Source organism: Zootoca vivipara, chromosome 1 (assembly GCF_963506605.1).
Source record: "Zootoca vivipara chromosome 1, rZooViv1.1, whole genome shotgun sequence".
In the NCBI taxonomy this organism is placed as follows: domain Eukaryota; kingdom Metazoa; phylum Chordata; class Lepidosauria; order Squamata; family Lacertidae; genus Zootoca; species Zootoca vivipara.
The window spans coordinates 74,247,164-74,266,941 of NC_083276.1; the positions used below are offsets into that span (position 1 = coordinate 74,247,164).

Sequence of the window (19,778 nt, forward strand, 5' to 3'; positions counted from 1 at the left end):
TTACAGTTGGTCAGTGCTAAGTCAGATGTATTCGCCTCAGGTGGAGGCCCAGAAGGCCTGTTATTTAAAACAAACATTTAAAACAAAAACAAACAAGCATTTCCAACTAGAGGTCTCTTTCTGTGTTATCCTGAAGCAAGCAAACCAAATCCTGAACTTTGCCCTGAATATACAAGACAAGGTTGTGGGTGCTGAATCTGTCTGATGCTAGCAGAGGGGAAATTGGCTTGGTGGAGACCAAAAGACTTGCTGAAAGTATGACTCTACTCCCAGTTTCCCATAGCTCTGAAGTAGCTCTTGCTTGAAAATTAGGGAGCATAAGGTGGTGGTAGCCTACTTAGGACTAAAATGTACAAATCCTGGCTGGTTCTGCATCACAGGACTGTTGGGGTGGTTCTGACGGTTGGCTTTTCAAGTGCAGCATCCCTTGTGCTTTCATAGGTGCAGCCTGGGAGTGTGGAATAGCCACATCTTTCTCATTGGAGGGCACACTGCAGGCACACGAGGAGTAACCTAGGGCAATTCATGTGAGAAGCCTAAGGCAATTCACGAGAGAAGTGGATGTGTGCACAGCCTAGAAAAATAAAACAGTTAACACTAAGGGTTGCATGGAATTAGACTTTGAAGTAAAATAAAATAGAGGGCTAAATTCAGCCTGCATTTGAGCGCAGGATGAATAGTAGCAGTTCAGAACAGTTCAAGACATAGGTTATAGAGAATTCAATATTTTGCAACTGAATGAGCTACTTCTGAAGCTCTGACTGAGTCCCCACACACCCACACTCTTGGGCACCAAGCAGTGCTAGAGCCTTTTGTACCTTTTCTCAAGCCAGTAGCTTTTCATCTGACCCTGGTGTACATGTGAACTCATCAGCCATCTTCTTCCCCACTCTAGAGCTTGTACCAGTACTGTAAAGAATGTTTAGATTTTTCCATCCCTCTTTTTTTCCAAATTTAGAGCACCCATTTAACACTCATGATTTGGAAAGAATGTGGCATGGCAATAATTGATGAGTGATCTCTCCATCCCCCAGCTCTTCAGCAAACACATTGCCTTTGACAGGTCTGGCCATACTCCCAGACCACTTGCAAACCTGCAGTGCTATGGAGAGCCTGTGTCTTTCAGAGGCAGATCATACATGCCTATTTCTCCTCCACTCCTATTTCCCTAAACTCAGTAGATCCGTTTATTTTCTTTACCTCCTGTGGGATATATATATCAGGAAGGGTTGAAAGCACATTAGCAGCTGTGAAGAAATACTTCTATATTCACCTGACAAGTCAGGAGCCAATATTTGGGTCGGCCCATTTAATTCCCCCCCCATTTGTTTATGTGGGGTTGTTTAATGGTGCCTGGTAAATGAAGCAAAACAGGGCCCCAATATTTGCAAGTATGTGCAAAGGAAATGGTCAAGCCAGTAGCATAGAAGTATATAGTTTATTTGAACTTCCTAAATGGGCCTATAGATGTCCTTCTCTGGAGTCTATTAAAAAAGGTAAGTATCATAGCGGTAAGAAGTAAAAGGTTAGTAATGGGTTAGAAATTGGCTAAGCACTAAAAAGTAAAACAGAAGAGAAGGGTCAGATCCTTAGAGCAGAAAGTTATCAGTTAATCAGGCCTGTAATTCTGATACAGCTTTCAAAAGATGTACTAATTGTTGATCACATGGCAGCACATTAAGGTAACAAAACATCTTTCCACTGCATCAAACTATACTGTTTTTGAGATGTTATTTAAAAAGAAACAAACAAAAACAGCTTTTTCAAAACCGTTCACTTTTCAGATACTTGGAAAGTTATTTTTTTAAAAAAAGTTTAGCACTGTGAAACGGTCCATTGCTGCTGTATACATGATAACTGAACATCTAAGCTTTTATCTTACCTTGGGCCAGCAATAAGTAGAATGTGACAGTGAAAGAGGTATAGACAAGGTTTTGGTATTTTTTTAACTGCAACTTTTTAATTAAATCTTAGTAAAGCTGTCAACACAAACTTGATAAACTGTTATTTCAACTGGCAGAGTCATTGTGTTGACTTGAGATGTTGGTGTTACTTTTTCATGCACTGCTTAATTGGCTAACTTGTATGTCCAGCTTTTGATCTTCCTTGCAGCCATGCTGCTTCAGGGCAGTGATACATGTTGTGTATCAGTCTTAATGGACAAGATACTTTCAAGGCAAGTGCAGGCTATGATTGAGGAGGTGGCACTCAGTACCCCATTAATGCTGGAGAGCATTGTGTTGCAAGTCCAAATATGGTGGCTGACTGTGCAGAAAGGGAGACTTTTGAAACTTGGCATCCTAATTTAATTCCATCTTGATTTAATATGCTGCCAATCCATGTTCTCTGCACTGAATTCCATTCTAGCTAATGTTTGGTGGCAGATTATATCATGCCTTTAGATATGGTTTGTTAAGGGATTTGGCATTTCCAGTTTGCTACGTTTTCCACAGGACAGGCCTGTAAGGAAACTACAGGAATGTGGACTGGGAGATTTTGAAAACATGTAAATACTGTACTCGGGAACCACAAGGCATTATTGGAAATTTTTACAGAAGAAAGCTTCTGGGCTTAGTTTGGATTTGTCTAATAAATCAGTTTCCAGCAAAAAATAGTGAAGCACGCTTTGCATAGTGAAATAGTGAACGTTCCCTATGACATAAGCTTTCATGAACAAGATCCCACTTCATCGAATGCATGATAATAGATATAAGTTCAGGGGTTTGTCAGATATGACCATTAAGGTATCAGTTTAGTTTTCTAAAGGAATTATCTTTTCTGTATCCATTTTTCACACTTACGTTAACTCTCAGGACAGGAGTGGTTCATCATTGACATGACTGCTTACTGTACTGAGATAGAAACATTAGTTTGTGCATAAATGCTGGGGAAGAGAATGGGGATATGTTCTTGGGTTGGCCCAGAAGCTGAGGTTGCAGCTGCTGTCTGCTTAGGCAGCAGCCTCCTTAAAAGCTTGTTAACAGCAGGTGTTAATGAAGTGCTAATGAAGCAGTTTGCCAGAAGCAAACCAAAGGCGCTCACTAGCCTCTTCATCTCAACAGGAACCTCAATGGTCCCCTAGTACAAACTGGTTTATTAGATGGAGTCAAATAACCTGTAACAGATGCAGCCTTTACTTCTGGAAAGTGGGTTAGCAACACATTGATCATTTGTAGTTGCCTAGCGACTCTCTCTCTCTCTCTCTCTCTCTCTCTCTCTCTCTCTCTCTCTCTCTCTCTCACACACACACACACACACACACACACACACACACAGAGAGAGAGAGAGAGAGAGAGAGAGAGGCCCCAATGGAATACTGTCCGAAAGCAGGCGGTACTGATACTTGCGCAATTCTCTTTTCCAGTGAAATTCCAATAGAGATTCTTCCGAGGGATGTTCTTCAATATCACTGAGCATCCACAGAGAATCATAGTTGGTGGTGATGGCTTTCAGTTTAATACTGAAAGTTCAGGTGATTGCTTCCGCATTGGTCATGTACTGTCTTGTTGCTATGCTTTGTTTGCCCATTTTTTGTGGGGCATCTACATGATATCATGTACAAAAATCTCCCTGTTAGCCCTATTCATCTTTGTTCCCCCCCACAACCAAGTTCAGAAAATCTGATTGTCGTTTTTAGAGCTATGACATAGCAGCCCAATTTCCCCTTATGTACACAGCATATCATGCTCCTATGCTGTTCATTTGTGATGTATCTTTCTACTCGTGTGTGGGCGCCATTCAGCCAGTTATTTGGCATCTGTGATGGGGATTAATGTGGACCTACGGTAGCAGCACTAGTCACAGTGGCCTGGAGGTATGGCCTTTGGTCCATTGAAGCAGAGACAAGAAGTCTTCCAGAGGATACCCATATCTGTTCACAGTCAAACAACGGATTGCCTTGAACAAGCATGTGTAAGTGAAATGTTTCATTGCTGCACACCGCCCTGATATTACAGTATATAAACGGTGGCATATCATTACTTTTAAATAAAACTAAAGGTGAATTGGGTAGTACTAATTTTTGAGCAAAGCACAGCTGCCTGCCCAGCAACTTGGAAGAAGAACTAATTCTCAGCTCTGTGCAGAGAATTATTATTTTAGTGTTTTCCCCTGCTGCCCCCCTCTTTTAAAGTAAGCTCGGGAATATGCTGCAAGCTCAAGGCTTGGTAGCGTGGCCTTTTCAAGGCTAGACCCACAATGGTAGAACTCCCTTATGCCAAAAAAAAAGGAGGAAGAAGGGGAAAAACCCCACCAGTCCCACTTGGCTGGCCTCCTTTTTTTTTAGAGCTATAAATGTTCTTCTCTTCTCTTCTCTTCTGGACACTCTCTCCAGTCAGTCGGTGGTTGGGAGTTGCCATTGTGACCTCCAATTTTACATGGAAATTGATATGAATTTCTTATATTTTTACATTCATAATTCCTTTATTCATTTGGATTAGAAATGCCATAATATTTTGTTATGCTTTGAGGATGCTTTGAGCATACATGTCAGTAAAAGCCAGTGGCTTCACAGAGGAAGCCTTAACCCATCAGGTATCAAAACGGCACATGAAAAGCCCCTGTCTTTGCCTGTCCTATTTAGGCCCCTGAAACACAGCTTGTAAACTACAGGTCCTGCATGCAGAATCTTGGAGCTCTGACAAAGACTGTTTTAGCTCCCAATCTGCCAACTCTGCTGTCTTCCCCCCACCCTCTATCCTCTTATGCTTCCTTAAACAACTCAGAGAGGGGTGCCTGTGTGAGCACACCCTGATCCATCCCTCCAAGGAAAGGAGGTGGATTAAGGCAGGCATTCCCAAACTTCAGCCCTCCAGATGTTTTGGACTACAATTCCCATCTTCCCCGACCACTGGTCCTGTTAGCTAGGGATAATGGGAGTTGTAGGCCAAAACATCTGGAGGGCTGCAGTTTGGGGGTGCCTGGATTAAGGTGAGATGAATCAGGAAGAGGGATGTCTTCCCTGGTTTTCTCTTCTTTCTTTTCTTTTCTTCTAGAAGCATCATACAGAAGATAAGAGAATGGTGGCTATGTTTGCTGCCAGGGGCTAGACAGGGGTCAGCAAACTTTTCCAGTAGGGGGATGGTCCACTGTCCATCATACCTTGTGGGGGGCCGGACTATATTTTGAAAAAAAGTATGAACCAACTCCTATGCCCCGTAAATAACCCAGAGATGCATCCTATATAATAAAGTGCAAGTGTCTCTGCGTCCAGTTGTCCCGTGTGTCCCTGGGTTACTGCGCATGTGGCCCAGGGACACAGGGATTGGACGAAGAGACTGCACGTGCGCACTCCCCCCCTCTGCCTCCTCCAACTGTCGCTTCCGGCCGGACACCGCCTCACTGCAGGGCACGTCAGGGAAGCGAGGGTGGAGGCCGGCAGAGGCCTCCTCCTCACAACCCTCCCTGGCCCGTGAGAGGAGCGGCGGCGGCGGCGAGGTAGGCGTTTGTGTCCCGCGTCCTTCCTGTCGGCGGCTGGGGGAGAGGAAGGAAGGAGGAGAAAGCAGCGCTTTCTCCTCCTCCGTTCCTGTCCCCTTGCCACCGACAACAAGGACAGATCCCAGGGTTCGGAGAAGCGCTGCGCAAGCGCTTCTCCGAACCCCAGGATGTTCTAGCGCCCGTTATTGAACGGGCTGAAATACACTAGTTTTAAATAAAAGCACACATTCTACTCATGTAAAAACACGCTGATTCCCGGACCGTCCGCGGGCTGGATTGAGAAGGCCCCTGGGCCTTAGTTTGCCTACCCATGGGCTAGCCTGTCCTTCACTCCTGTACAAAGTGCCCCCAGTGGAAGTGTAATCACCAGCCAGAATCTTAGATGTTTCTGAGTGCTTCATTCAGAGAGAGAGAGAGACTGAGCCAGGTCACATGACTGAGTGAATTGTATTCCAAGCCTGTTTTCTATAACATTCTGTTTAGCAATGTCATCATCAGAAGACTTGTTTTCCTGATTCTATAATTATTCTTTGGAATGCACTCCCACCCACTGTCTTCCCTCCCCCCACACCACCAAGACAGCTTTTGTAACAATTGGACCAAGAGCAAGAAACTCATTGCGTGGGGCTGCTTGGGGCAGGGGGTAGGAGAGGAGAAGCATTCAGCAAATTTCTACATACAAAAATGGCAAAAGTACTGTGCCATGTCATAATTCAGTGCTTGCAAATAGAAATGAGGTGTGTGTAAAACTAAGAGCCTGTTCCCTGTTAATATTTGTTTTCTTTTAAGAAAACTGCTTTTTTTTGTTTTTTCTGACAGAGCTACCTAAAGAAGCCATGCAATGGAAAGGTGGGAAGTTTCCATTGTTGTAGATCATGGGAATCCTGTGAACTGCAACTCCCAGCACTCTGAACCAGCATGGCCAATAGTCTGGGGTGGTGGAAGTTGTAGTCCAACAACTTCTGGAGTGCCAGAAGTTCCCCACCCCTGTTGTAGATGTTCCTTCTCACCAGCTGGAGCTTTTGATAAACCAAATGCTGAAGTACAAAGTGCTTTCAGTATTGCAGACACTTTTTGATTGCTTTCACAAGTTGTGTTGTGCCAGTCCGTGTCAATGTTGCAGGGAGCAGCGCTGCTGTAATGTTTGCACGGGCCCTGGTTGTCTGCATGCCAGGAGGACTTGCACTGCAAATGGGCAACAAAAGATGCTTATTTTTCTTAAAGTACCTGCAGGATTCACCCAAGTGCTAAAGAGAGAGCATAGGAAGTCCTGATAAGAAGCAGTGTCTACTGTCCAAGGGGCTTGCTCAGCTGCAACAAGCCAAGGAGTGAATTAAATAACATTAAAAGATAAGAAACTGAGCTCATACATCTCAGTGTAGTGGCTTCTCCGTTGATAAATGGTATATTTATGGTACCTTAGTTCTAGACCAGGTCTTTAAACACATTATCAACACTTTGCTTGATTGTTCGGAGGTGGACTTTTTTTTAATTGGAGGAATGTCTAATTAAAAATTGGAGGAAGGTTAATTTTGAGCAGTTCAACTGGAAAGAGAATACAACTGGGAAGAGAATACATACATAGTATGTTATAAAATATGACCTGATTTTTCATTAAGAAACTCCAGCCATAATGCAGAGGGGACATCGCCGCATATGGTACCCCCCCCCTAAAAATAGATTCAGGAAGCAGTGTTCAGAAATAGAGTAAATAACAGGTTTGCTTGGGTAAACCTATTTTACCCAGTGAAAATGTTACTCAGTTTCAGGAAGCAGTTCAAAATACTAGGAAAGCAAATGCAATTGCCTTTAATGTTATGTTCTTCTACCCCAGTTTTGCTGCAGTACACTGGCATGATACATTGACTGGGGGTCAAGCGATATGTTCCGAGGGCTAACAGGAGCAGCATTCAGTGTACCGCCTCTGTTTAAACACTGCCCCTTTTCTCCAGTGTAGTTTCATTGTACTTCTCTAAACTCCAACCCACATATGATAATAATCAAACCCATATTTGTTACAATAACAAGTCTCATTAGAACACTGGTTCCAATCATGGAGTGGTGGGTGGGAGGGAGGGTTTATTTAATGCTGGTGACTTCATCTGGAGTGATGTCACTGTTAAGGAAAAACACTGAACTCCCATGAAACAGTTCAGCCTTGGATTCCTTGCCCTTGTAAACCATTGGCTTTAAAGAGACAAAGCATCCCATCCAGTACATCTAATCCTGGACGGTTTTCCATAGAACTAGGAACCATTCAGTCCATGAACAGACTTAGAAAGCATCAGGGCATAAAAGGCAATTAAAGAATACTGAGTATACGCTTGTCCAGTGCCCTTGTCACAGTAGAACAAGGCTGCCCCACTGCCTTATCAAGCTCTCCTCTGTCACCAGTGTGGAGTACCCTTACCATAGTCCACACAGGTTCAGGACTAGGAGCCAGGCCTCAATATCAGCTTCTTCCACTTCTCCCTTTATGATTGTTGCATTGGTGTCAAAAAGCATGAAATGTAAAGGAGAGCAGAGCAGAGTGCAAAGGCCATGGAAGCTGGATGCAGAAAGGGTGGCAGTCTGTGGAGCAGGAGATTTGGATAATGGATATGTTTAGGCCAACGGGTTAGGAAACTAGGAAGGTGCCGCACACTGAGTCAGGCCCATTGGTCCATCTAGCTCAGTATTGTCTACACTGACTGGCAGTGGCTCTCTGGGGTTTCAAATGACATTCCCAGTGCTACATGGAGGTGGCAAGGATTGAAACTGGGACGTTGTGCATGCAAACGGGGACTGGAGGGCCAGCAGTGGCAAGTGGCAAAGAGCTTACACGTTGGAGAGTTGAGCGTGCAGTGGGGTGCTGACACCACCAGGGTGTCTGGGGATGGAAGCAGTGCCATATTTTAAGAGGCAAAATGTGGAAAGGTGACACATTGGGATTTGAAAGCAAGAGGTTTTTTTCTGAATTAACCGCTGGCCTTACAAAACCTTCCTCACCCCCATAAAAATGGATAACTTTGTTGCCACAATTAATTTCATTTAAATTGTTCCCTAGCTGACTTGGAATGAATACCTGTGTGCATTCTGTTATATGCATTGTGTGGTTGGTGTTGGGATGAAGCAAAGTCTAGTTGAGCCCTGGTTCCAGCTTAACGAATGGGCAAATGTCGTAGTGCAGATTTGCTGTTAAAAGCAATGCTTTCATGATGGAGCAGAAGCTGGGCAATGACCAAAAATAAGGACAGCATGGGACTGCTGTCCAGAACAGTCTTTAATGAGATACATAGTTTTCTCCTAGGTGTGGAGGTGGTGGAGAGGTGAAGTTCAAAGAGTTGCAGGAAGAGGATGTAACGTCCTGCACTGCCACCCCTCATCACAGGGGAGATGCAATGGATTGTGCAGGAAACTGCCAGCTCAGACGTTAGCTGTTCAGGCTAGTACTCTGCCTACTATACCACACTTCCTCCTGCTTTCTGTTGGTGCTTTGGGACCAAGCCATAGAACGTGTATCAAATGGATGAGCAGGGCTGCACAGCCTTCTAAAGCTTCAGTTTGCTGTGCAGATATATTGACTTGCAAAAACAAAAGGCACCAGAGCTGTTTCTTTTACCCCTGCCGCCTGCCATTCACTAGGGTGGTTGGAGGAAGCAGGGGAAAGGGATGTTGTCCCTTTAAGCAGCTGAGTGAACCATATGCCAGTACCGTAGCCCTTGAGTTAAACTGCATGTCTGTGTGCTGAGTAAGGAATGCGGTTGCATGCCTGACCCGTTAGCTATGACTGCTCCTTAGTGGATCAGCACGGCTGTTGCTCATGTGCTGATCTCATTCAGCCTCATTGGAGCTGGCGCTGCACATACACAAGGAGTGGAGAGAGGGGGAGAATCGTTCTGCTGAGAAGGAGCAGGAATATTCCTGTCCTGCTCCCTCCCTCCCCTTTTTTATTTCTCCAAGAAGCTGGATCTAGGGGTGTTTCAGGCTCCCCTACTTTTTTTGGAAATAGGAGGCTCCCAGCCACCCACCTCCGGCAACTGTTGTTTTGCGAGGGCAGGAGGTAGCTCTTGGAGAGAGACGCAGCCCAGCTGCCTGGATGCCTTTGGATGTTATGATTGCTTCCTCTGAGGACCAGTTCTGGCCAGACATGCACAAAGAGCAGATGAAGCTGAAAATCAGGGTGAGACGGATGAAGGAGAGCAGGGAGATGCGAGGTTGGTTCTCTGGATTTCCCATCTCTTTTAGACGGGGGTGTGAATGGGGATGGGACTGGGATGTGCTTGGGGGGGGGTGTCCGGGTGTGGGTGTGTGCAGGATGGAGGAATAGATTCTGTTGCCTGAACCATGTATCCTGCCTCCTGAGTGTGCCAAGTGGGGAGGGGGTTAGCAGCTGGCATCTTGCCATCACAGGATTGGGACAAGTTTAAAATTCTGATGGCAGGAGGGGGGGACAATGCGCATCATTTTTCCAGCCTTCGCAGATGCAGGACACAACAGGCAGCAATCTTAAGCACGGGCATGAAAATCTCATTTGTAAGACTTACTTCTGAGTCGACATGTTCAGAATTGGGCTGTTGGAATGTGACAGAACAATCAGAAAAGGTGCTGCTCTTTCAGTGTAGGTCTTCCCCCCCCTCTCTCCCTCCCTCCCTCCCTCCCTCTCTCTCTGCTGCAAGAAGATGGGCATTGGGTGGTGATTGCCTTGAGTCCCTCTGTGGTCCTACATGTGCAGTGCTGCAGCACTCATCTAGAAAAAAAGAGTTGCTTCCCCTTTAACAGGGTATGGATTTTTTTTTATTAAAAAAAGGATTGGGGGGGGACTTAATTTCACAATAAACTGGGATCATTAAAACTGGAATATAATTGGAAACTCAGAGGAGTGAGGCAGATTCTTCCTTATGTAACTCACCACATTCTTCAGGGCAGAAGGGTAGGGAGCTGTGGAAATTTCCTGGGGACATCTCCATGCATGAGAAAGCATCATGCATTCACTGCTACCTTCTTTAGAGGTCACTTTCTATCAAGTGGATGTGCAGATGGAAGGAGAGGGGGAATTACCTTCTAGACAGGCAAAATAAAAAAGAGGCATCGAGGGAAGGGGGGCACTATGCTGTCCCTAGCTTTGGATCTTGGGCATTTGCTTTGCTGCTCAATATGCCTGACTGCATTTCTCTACTGAGAACAACTCCTTTATTGAAAAGGCATCCATAGTGGTTTATTACTTGCAGGGCTAGCCCAAGAGGTGAGAAGAGAAATGAAAAGCAGCTTTAAAAAGTAGAATGACCTACTTTTACAAACGATGGAACCATGAAACTTTCCCACAGCCCTTGCACTCTTCGCAAAATCGGAATTCTCCTGCAGCGCTTGGAAGCCCTTTTATGTCATGAGATGCATAGCCCAGCGATTGTGTCATTAGTAATAAGTCATTTATGGAAATGACACATTTTTCTTTACTTAGAACCAGTAGAGCTGGTCCTGGTGAGGCACATTTACCAGAGGAAAATCTGGACTGGCAACTCATGAGGGCCAATCCTTTCAAGGGTGTTTTTGCCCAATGCTTTTAAAAAATAATAATAATATTGGTGTTAATGGTTGCTTTCCTATTTACGTAAGGTCTTGCACCTTGGAGAAATATAACAGTTGGCAAAGATTCAAAAAATGAAGCATGACTGACTTGAGGACAGGGAATGTAGAGTTTTCCCCCATTCTCCCTTATGGATTTTTCTTTCTGTTGTACACGCAACCCAAAACTGCCTGCCCAACAGATGTTAGTTACCTCAGTAAAAGCAAGAACCATACTTACCTCTATCCTCTGATACTAGTATAGACAATCAGAATTGGCTATATGCTGCATATGACATGCCTAAAACGTGGTTTTGTTTTTTTGTGGTGGGGGGAGCATAGAATGGGTAGTAGTGAGCATAAACGGTTTGGATCTTTGTATGGTGGTGCTCCGGTCCATGGGGTCACGAAGAGTCGGACACGACTAAACGACTAAACAACATGGTGGTGAACTAAGGTTCCTGTTCCTTTAGCTAGGAAGAATTTAGGTGTGATAGCCTTTCATCTGACAAATAATTGAGCTTCCTCACACAATGGTGGTGTCAAAATTGTCTGAATTGGGGGGAACAGAAATTGATCACCCCAGAGTTAAAGATACCTGATGGTGATGGTGATGATGCCACCAGCAAAAATGCCACCAGCCATGGTTACAAAGGCATGAAAACAGAGATTACTTGATGCAGCACAGGAAGATGGTGAGAGTCAATATAGCAGGGGGCTGTGAGGGGAACAGCTGTGAAGACCAACCCAAGCCCTTACACTGCAGTAATAGAATTCAAATAGGAACTTGATGAGGTAAGACCCTAAAGCCATTTAAAATGAGGGATCAGGGGAGGCAGTCTCCAGGGACCTAAGAGAGAGTGTCAATTCTCCCCCCCCCTTTCAGAAAGCTGCTTTAACTGCCATTTTAGAAGCCAGTGTTTGGCTCCGGCGAAACAGCAAACGTTGCCCTTGCAAAAGGGGGCCAGTGAGGCTGCATTGAAAAAATGTGCTGAACATTCCATCCGCTTTGATACATACGAAAAGGGGCTTTATGTGGAATTGGCCAATGTCCAGCAATGGGTGAGATAATCGAGCTGATATAAGGAGTAGAACACCATTTGTTACTTGAGGAAGGAAGTCAGAACTGACTTTTGCTAATCCTAGAAGGGGTGGGGGTAGGGAACGCAGCCAAGTGTCCCTTCCTCGTAGTGAATTTCAGAGAATATTTTGCTGTTTCAGGTCTTGATATATCCCACCCACACTCTTCAGTTCTGACAGCTCTCCCTTACTTACCCTAATAAGAACAGAGGCCAAATTCCCATAGCAATAAAGCGTGATCTACCTCTGTCACTTGCTAGTTCTTCTGTTTCTCCATACTAAAAAATGCATACCTGTGCATGGGATTGAAGGTGTGAAGTAGCCCAGGAAGTGGTGCCACCGCTTTCCTCCTACTTATTTAGCTATGTTGAGAGAGTAACAATGCTCCAGTGTGACAGCTAAGCAGGGTTTTGTATGTGACCAAAACATATAACTCATGCTGGAGAACTCTGCTTTGTGCGGGAACAAAAGAACCAGAATCAGGGCTGTTGTCTTGCACGTAAAGGCAAGACAGCAGAGCAGACAGCAGAGCAGACCATCTAGCTGCAAAAAGGAAGTAATGGTTGTGAAAGCCAAGGAATTTTCTATGGCAGGACTGAGTAAGATTTTCAAGTGCTGTGATTTCATCATTGGCGAGGCTTGTAATGGAAGCCGCCCTTAAGCAAAAGTAAACCCCCCACCGCACACCCCTAATGTAAGAGATCGAAGCTGGAATGTAGGAGACTGGGATTTTCTCAGACATTTCAGGAGGAAACAAGAGAATGAAGGTGTTTTGATACAGGCACACAGTTCCCCTTTTGTGACCTATCTGTTCCTGACACTTATTTACCTGTTCATCTCTTCCATACTTATGGCACTGAGTTAACTGCTGTTGAATAAAGTGTGTGGTGAGTTGTTAATAATAATAAATAATATCAGCACTACCACTGGTTTGGTAATAGATGATTTTCACATATGGGGAGAAGTGAAAAGGACATTGAACAGTATATCTTGAATTCAGTAAGCCTTTTGACAAAGTCCCCCACGATATTACTGGGAAGAAGCTGGTAAAATATGGGCTGGACAAGGTCACTGTTAGGTGGATTTGTAGCTAACCGAACCCCAAGAGTGCTCACTAATGGTTCCTCATCATCTTGGGAAAAAGCGGCAAGTAGGGTGCTGCAGGGTTCTGTCTTAGGCCGATTGTTGTTTGGCATCCTTATAAATTACTTGGATGAATGAATTTCATGAAATTTTCAGACAACTCCAAGCTGGGAGGGGTAGCCAATGCCTCAGAAGACAGAATCAGGATTCAAGATGACCTTAATAGATTGGGAAAGTGGGCCAAAACTAACTAAATGAATTCCAATAGGGAGAAATATCAGGTTCTACACTTAGGCAGAAAGAACCATCTGCACAAATGTAAGATGGGGGGGCACCTGGCTTGCCAGTAGTACATGTAAAAAGGGATCTAGGGGTCTTAGTAGACCACAAGCTGAACATGAGTCAACAGTGTGATGCAGCAACAAAAAAGGCTAATGCTATTCTATGCTGCGTCAACAGAAGTATAGTGTCCCAATAAAGAGAATTTATAGTCCCACTCTATTCTGCCTTGGGCAGAACTGTGTCCAGTTCTGGGCACCACAATTTAAAAAGGATATTGAGGAACATGTGCAGAGGAGGGTAACCAAGATGATAAAGGGTGTGGAAACCAAGCTTTATGAGGAATGGTTGAGGGAATTGGGTATGTTTAGCCTGGAAAAGAGGAGATTAAGAGGAGATATAATGGCCATTGTCAGATATCTAAAGGGCTGTCACATAAAATATGGAACAAGTTTGTTTTCTCCTGTTCTGGAGTGTAGAACCCAAACCAATGGCTTCAAGTTACAAGAAAGGAGATTCCAACTAAACCTCAGGAAGAACTTTCTGACAGTAAGAGCTGTTTGACAGTGGAATGGACTTCCTCAGGCAGTGGTGGACTCTCCATTTAATGGTTTCAAGCAGTGGTTTGGATGACAATCTGTCATGGATGCTTTAGTTGAGATTCCTGCATTGGTGAATGTCAGGATCACTTCAGTCCTACAATTCTATGATTCGCCAGTCTGAGGTGCCTTTAGTGCTCTTCAGTATTTTATATTTTTTTCTAAAATTATATTCAAGGGCTTAACTTGGTGGAATAGTTAGAAAATTCATTTTTAAACCGATAGACTTCATTTTCTTCATTGTAGATGAGCAATTAAGGGACATATATTCTAACACAGGCATAGGCAAACTCGGCCCTCCAAATGTTTTGGGACTACAACTCCCATCATCCCTGACCACTGGTCCTGTTAGCTAGGGATGATGGGAGTTGTAGTCCCAAAACATCTGGAGGGCCGAGTTTGCCCATGCCTGCTCTAACACCACATACATAGCATGATACATACCTGTAAGAGAGAGGGCTTGCAGAGAGCAGCCCACTCTGCTTACTTCCACCAGATGGGAGAGCAGCAGCAAGTCTGGGAGTTCAAATCAGGAACAGGAAGGGTTAAGACGGGTCCAGGGCTCTGCAGAGTCCTGGTGGCTCAGCTCCAGGTTGGTAGCAGGGAAGCAGGGGAGGAGCTAGCTTCAGCAGGGGCTGGAAAGGAGGGAGGAGAGAGAACGGCACCTCAGGAGCCTGGTTTGGGACCACGGAGGACCCATAGAGCAAGGAGGAGGGGCGTTTGGAGTCTTAAAAGGGGGGTCAGAGCCCACGAGACGCCATTGTGGGCTTCTGCCCCATGCAGAGCAGACATGATTTGAGACATCTCACCACTGTATATAGCATGCACAATAAAACTATGAAAATCCAGAGGATGTGTGGAGTGCTTACTCGGGAGTAGCCAACACCCCATCTGTGACAGCAAGCCCACAATCTTTTGATGGCTACCCCGAGGGAAGAGGGCTGCAAATGGAGCAGCCGGCATGAAGTTGGCAGCATCTAAAGCAGAAGAGAGAGATGCCGAGGGAGGATTGGCATGAGTTGCCAGCACCCTGCAACTATGGAACGGCTCAAGCACCAGGTAGGCACCCGGGCACAGGGGAAGCCAAGCTTAGTGAACCGAGCAGCTCTGAACACAGCCAAGCCGGGGGAGCGGAGGCTGGACAAGCAGAGAGGACACTCGGGACGGGCCAGCACTTCGTAGGGCGACCCTCAGCACAAGCTGGCTCTAAGACTGAGAGGCATGGTGGCGTGGAAGTGCAGGAGGCTGAGAGGCGAGTCCGGGCAGAGGGGACAGACGGAGGGGAAAGGCAGCGGCCACAAGTTCCCATACAGTCCCGGGGAGGCAGCTGCAGCACAGCACAGCCCCCTCCAGCCAGATGTGATGCAGAGGGACAAAGCCCGCGCGCGGGTACTTTCAAACGCTGACGCGGGAAAACAGAGGGAAGAGAAAGGCGGGAGATGCCTTTACAATGCACCCAGCCACTGGGTGGAACACTGCCCCCAGAGGAAGGAATGGCGAGAGCAGGCAGGCACAGACACAAGCCTGGATGCCAGATCAGGAGGGGAGGGGCCAGGCAGAGCACCAACAACTGAGCCCTCCTGTAACACCCCACAGCACGACAAAGAGATGGAAGTGAGTCTGCAGCTGCCAAGAGGCCAGACCCAGGAGACAGTCGGGCTTCTCCGCAGGGGCAGCAGCGACGATTTCCTATCGGTGGACTTGGCTAAGCAGGATCAGATTCCCATTTTCCCAAGGGAGCTGCCCATGAGCGTCTTGACCGTAGGCGGCCGGGAATTGCAGGAGGGTGAGGTCACGCAACAGACCCCCTCTCGGAAGATGACAGTGAACAAGCACGCAGAAGTGCTAGCTTTGGACTTAATGGACAATGACCCTGTGGGCAGCCAGCGCCGGGGAGATCTCACCTTTGGAGATGCAGACGGCAAGGAGCACTGCAGGAAAGAAGGAGAATCCTCAGGATCGCACCACATCAGCTCCCCAGGCGGATGGAACGACGCAGAGGCGGGGATGCAGGAAGAGAAACTGAGCCAACTCACCAAAGAGGACACTTTTACCCAGAACATACGGAGGGACTTGAGGGAGAAAAAGGGGGCAGGGGAAGGGCTTGCCGAGAAAGAGGGGTTACTCTTTAGCAATGATGCCCGGTATATGCCCCAGGACTCCCTCAGAGGGAAGATTCTCAAGCAATATCATGACAACCCCACGGAGGGGCATGCAGTACATGTCTTCACGAGGCTCACACCCAGTAAGGCCAGTCTTGGGCGAAACCCCAGAGCCTTCCCAGAGCAGGGGGAGGGGGAGATTGGGGGACCTCCTATTGAGGCATGGGGTGAGAGGAGGGAGACAGTACACCAACAACTGGATGGAGACGTGGCAAGGGGCAATGAGGCTTACAAGGAGGGGGCAGACCATCACAGGGGACTGGAGAAGGTCTTCCACGGAGGGGACAGGGTCTGGCTGTGGTCAGAAGGCCTTCCCATGGGGGGAAGGGGGAAGAAGCTGGCACCCAGAAGGCTGGGGCCCTTCAAGGTTCTGACACAGATCAACCCTGTCACCTTCAGGGGGGAAGCACCTACAGCGAGAAAGGTCCATCCCGTGGGTCACAGGTCTTTGCTCTCACACTTTAGGGAAAGCCCAAGGTTCAGAGGACGTGACACACATCCAACACAAGACGCTGACAGGAGGGAGGGGGAGGAAATCACACAAAAGACACTAGACAGAAGGGTGGAGGGAGAAGGCAGCCAAGAGGTTCCAGAAAGAAAGGAAGAGGAGGAGGTCTACAGTGCCACAGCGAGCCCGGGCTCCCGGTGGGGGGAGGGGGGGGTTAAAATGTCTGATGGCCAGGCAGGGCACTCCTGCTTCCCAAAACGCGGAGGCAACCACGCACACCATGCAAGGGGAGGACCGCACACTGGAACTGCACGCTCCTTTCTCCCACAGACCCAAACCACCACACGTCAGTAGCACAGGGAACACAGAGGGGGAGGGCGATCCCAGGTGGGGAGCAGGGGAGACGCAGACCCAAGGAGCCCTCCGGGAATCGGAAGCAATTTTCCAGAGGGAGGAGGAGGATGACAACGGAAGGAACTACACGGACCAGCCACCCAGCACCGACGGGGAACAGGATTTTACACACACTACAGAGGAGGAAGACCTGTCAGGCTTCCAGCCCTCTTTACAGACATCAGACCAGGCAAACCAGGCCTCAGGAAGGGGGGGGAGCCTGGAGGGGGGGTGGATGTAAGAGAGAGGGCTTGCAGAGAGCAGCCCACTCTGCTTACTTCCACCAGATGGGAGAGCAGCAGCAAGTCTGGGAGTTCAAATCAGGAACAGGAAGGGTTAAGACGGGTCCAGGGCTCTGCAGAGTCCTGGTGGCTCAGCTCCAGGTTGGTAGCAGGGAAGCAGGGGAGGAGCTAGCTTCAGCAGGGGCTGGAAAGGAGGGAGGAGAGAGAACGGCACCTCAGGAGCCTGGTTTGGGACCACGGAGGACCCATAGAGCAAGGAGGAGGGGCGTTTGGAGTCTTAAAAGGGGGGTCAGAGCCCACGAGACGCCATTGTGGGCTTCTGCCCCATGCAGAGCAGACATGATTTGAGACATCTCACCACTGTATATAGCATGCACAATAAAACTATGAAAATCCAGAGGATGTGTGGAGTGCTTACTCGGGAGTAGCCAACACCCCATCTGTGACAATACCTTTGTACTTTGTATCAGTCAATATTAAAGAATTACCACCCTGATTTCATATGTAGTATCACTAAAGTTATTTAGAATCCCCTGGGGAAAGTGCACCTTTTCACAAATCTGACTCTGACAATGGTATGGTGGTCTAAGGATTTACGGTGTCCCTGAACTGAGTTCAAGTGATTTTAAGTAGATGCATTTTGTCATTCTGCCCACCTATGGCTTAAATTGTGTGTGTGTGTGTGTGTGCGTGATCTCAGGGTCCTAGCTAGGCAATACAGACTTAAGTAATAATGTTTAGTTTTGCCTTAGGGTAAAGGAAGATTTTCAGCAGTACTCTTGGAAGAACTTCCATGAGTACACCCAGCAGACTGCTAGTCCATTGTTGATGCTGCCAAGCGCATCAGGAATTGACACCAGCACTAAAGTGCAACTACAACTGAAAGGCTTAACAGTTTGCATTGTTTTTATGTTCATGCAAGGAAATCACTGTGGCAATAGCAAATTGTGGGACAACTGCTGCAGGATGCGGAGAAATTGAAATTACACCACAAGGTCATAGGGTGCCATTGAGATAATGTGTGTGCGTGTGCAGGCATGCACACTAGTGTGTGTGTGTGTGTGTGTGTGCGCGCGCGCGTGCGCACGCACATACACACAGTTCCATATATCCCTTGAGCATCTTTTCAAGAAGATAATTCTCTGCAGGAGCTGCAGAAAACCTGCACACCGACAGCTCTGTGGTGGGGTGGGGATGGAAGTTGAGTCTAAATCTTACCCTAGGGTAGATGCCCAAAACTCTAGTCACAGGTAGCTTTCAATGCTTTATCAACCAGACTTGCCTAGCAGATGGCTTGAAGCTCTATTGTCTGAGGAGATCACATACCTTTAAAGTACATAAGATGAAAGGTGATATACCACTATCTGCAGTTAAACAAATACAAGGCCCTGAATCATTTGACATCTGTTTATAGTTGCCCAGTCTTTGCTGTCCAAGAGAAGCCACAATATATATTATTTCTGAGCTAGCTGCTGAACCCAAAGCCAAACTTGTCTCAGCACCTGTTTGCTGGGGAGATCTTTCTCCACTCATTGATAGGCAGCTGGCTGGTTGCAGTGGCTTTTTCACCTCAAGAACGGTGTGAAAACGCATGTGCACCACATAGAAAGCTAAGGCTGCATCTGCTCCCTCCACTGCCGCTACACTGACATGACAAAAAACATGAGGGGTTTGGAGGTACATATATTGTTCTCTAGATAATGGACTGTGAAGTGCAGGCCTCATTCAAGAGTTCCATACAGATGCTGCCACAATGATTGCATCAATGGCTGAGCAAGTCTTTTGTGCAGATCCTGTGGCTTGGTTTTAAATTGGTGCAGGAGTGACGTACAATCGATCAGTGCCACAATGCAGATTGCAAGGGCTGGTTGCACATCGGCGCATAATGATGTTAAACTAACCTGCTGCTTTGTTCCTGTGTAAAAACAGCTAGAGAAAAAAAGAGATGAATTGTGAATAATCAGTGGATTTATCTTGGATGCTGTGATTGCTGGCCATTATTCCTATATTTTTAAGGGATATTTCTGACGTGTAGGCTCAATGTTAGTTCCTGGTTTCATAGACCAGGGATCCAGATACTATATGCTTTATCCAAATGAGCCCAATATATTTTAATTGTTATAGCAGCCAAATAATAATGTATGCTTGTTCAAGAAATACATTAATTCATGGTGAGTATCTTTATTTAAATCACTGATTTAAGACTGTATTTTTATTGGTGATATAATTCATGTTTTTAACAGCCTTAATTTAAATCAATCCACCTTAGGGGGGGAAGGACATTTAAACATGGAATCCAAGTGTAAAAGATTAAAGAACAGAGGGCACAGGGCAGGGGAAAGAAATGTTTAGGATTAAGGAAGCAAATATTTAAAAAACTAAGAAAGATGTTCAATCTCAAAAAAGGGAAGGAGGAGCAAGGAAAGAAAATATAACAAGAGGAGCATGAGTGAGATGAAGGAACAGGAGAAAATAAAAGAAACACATTTGTCAAAGTAGGAGCAGTTAGCAG

The 19,778-nt window shown here is 46.3% G+C and overlaps 1 protein-coding gene across 3 annotated transcripts in view; it reads left to right on the plus strand.

Moving 5' to 3' along the window:
* DUSP8 (dual specificity phosphatase 8) overlaps positions 1–19,778 on the plus strand; it is a 98,228-nt gene that overhangs the window by 58,591 nt on the left and 19,859 nt on the right. The window contains exon 1 of one of the 3 annotated variants that reach the window (XM_060276335.1): positions 7,536–9,632. The exons of the other annotated variants lie outside the window; for them this stretch is intronic. Within the exon in view, the coding sequence (XP_060132318.1) occupies positions 9,515–9,632 (118 nt within the window). The 5' untranslated portion in view covers positions 7,536–9,514. Of the gene's footprint in view, positions 1–7,535; positions 9,633–19,778 lie in introns of those variants that run through there. 3 annotated transcript variants of the gene reach the window in all.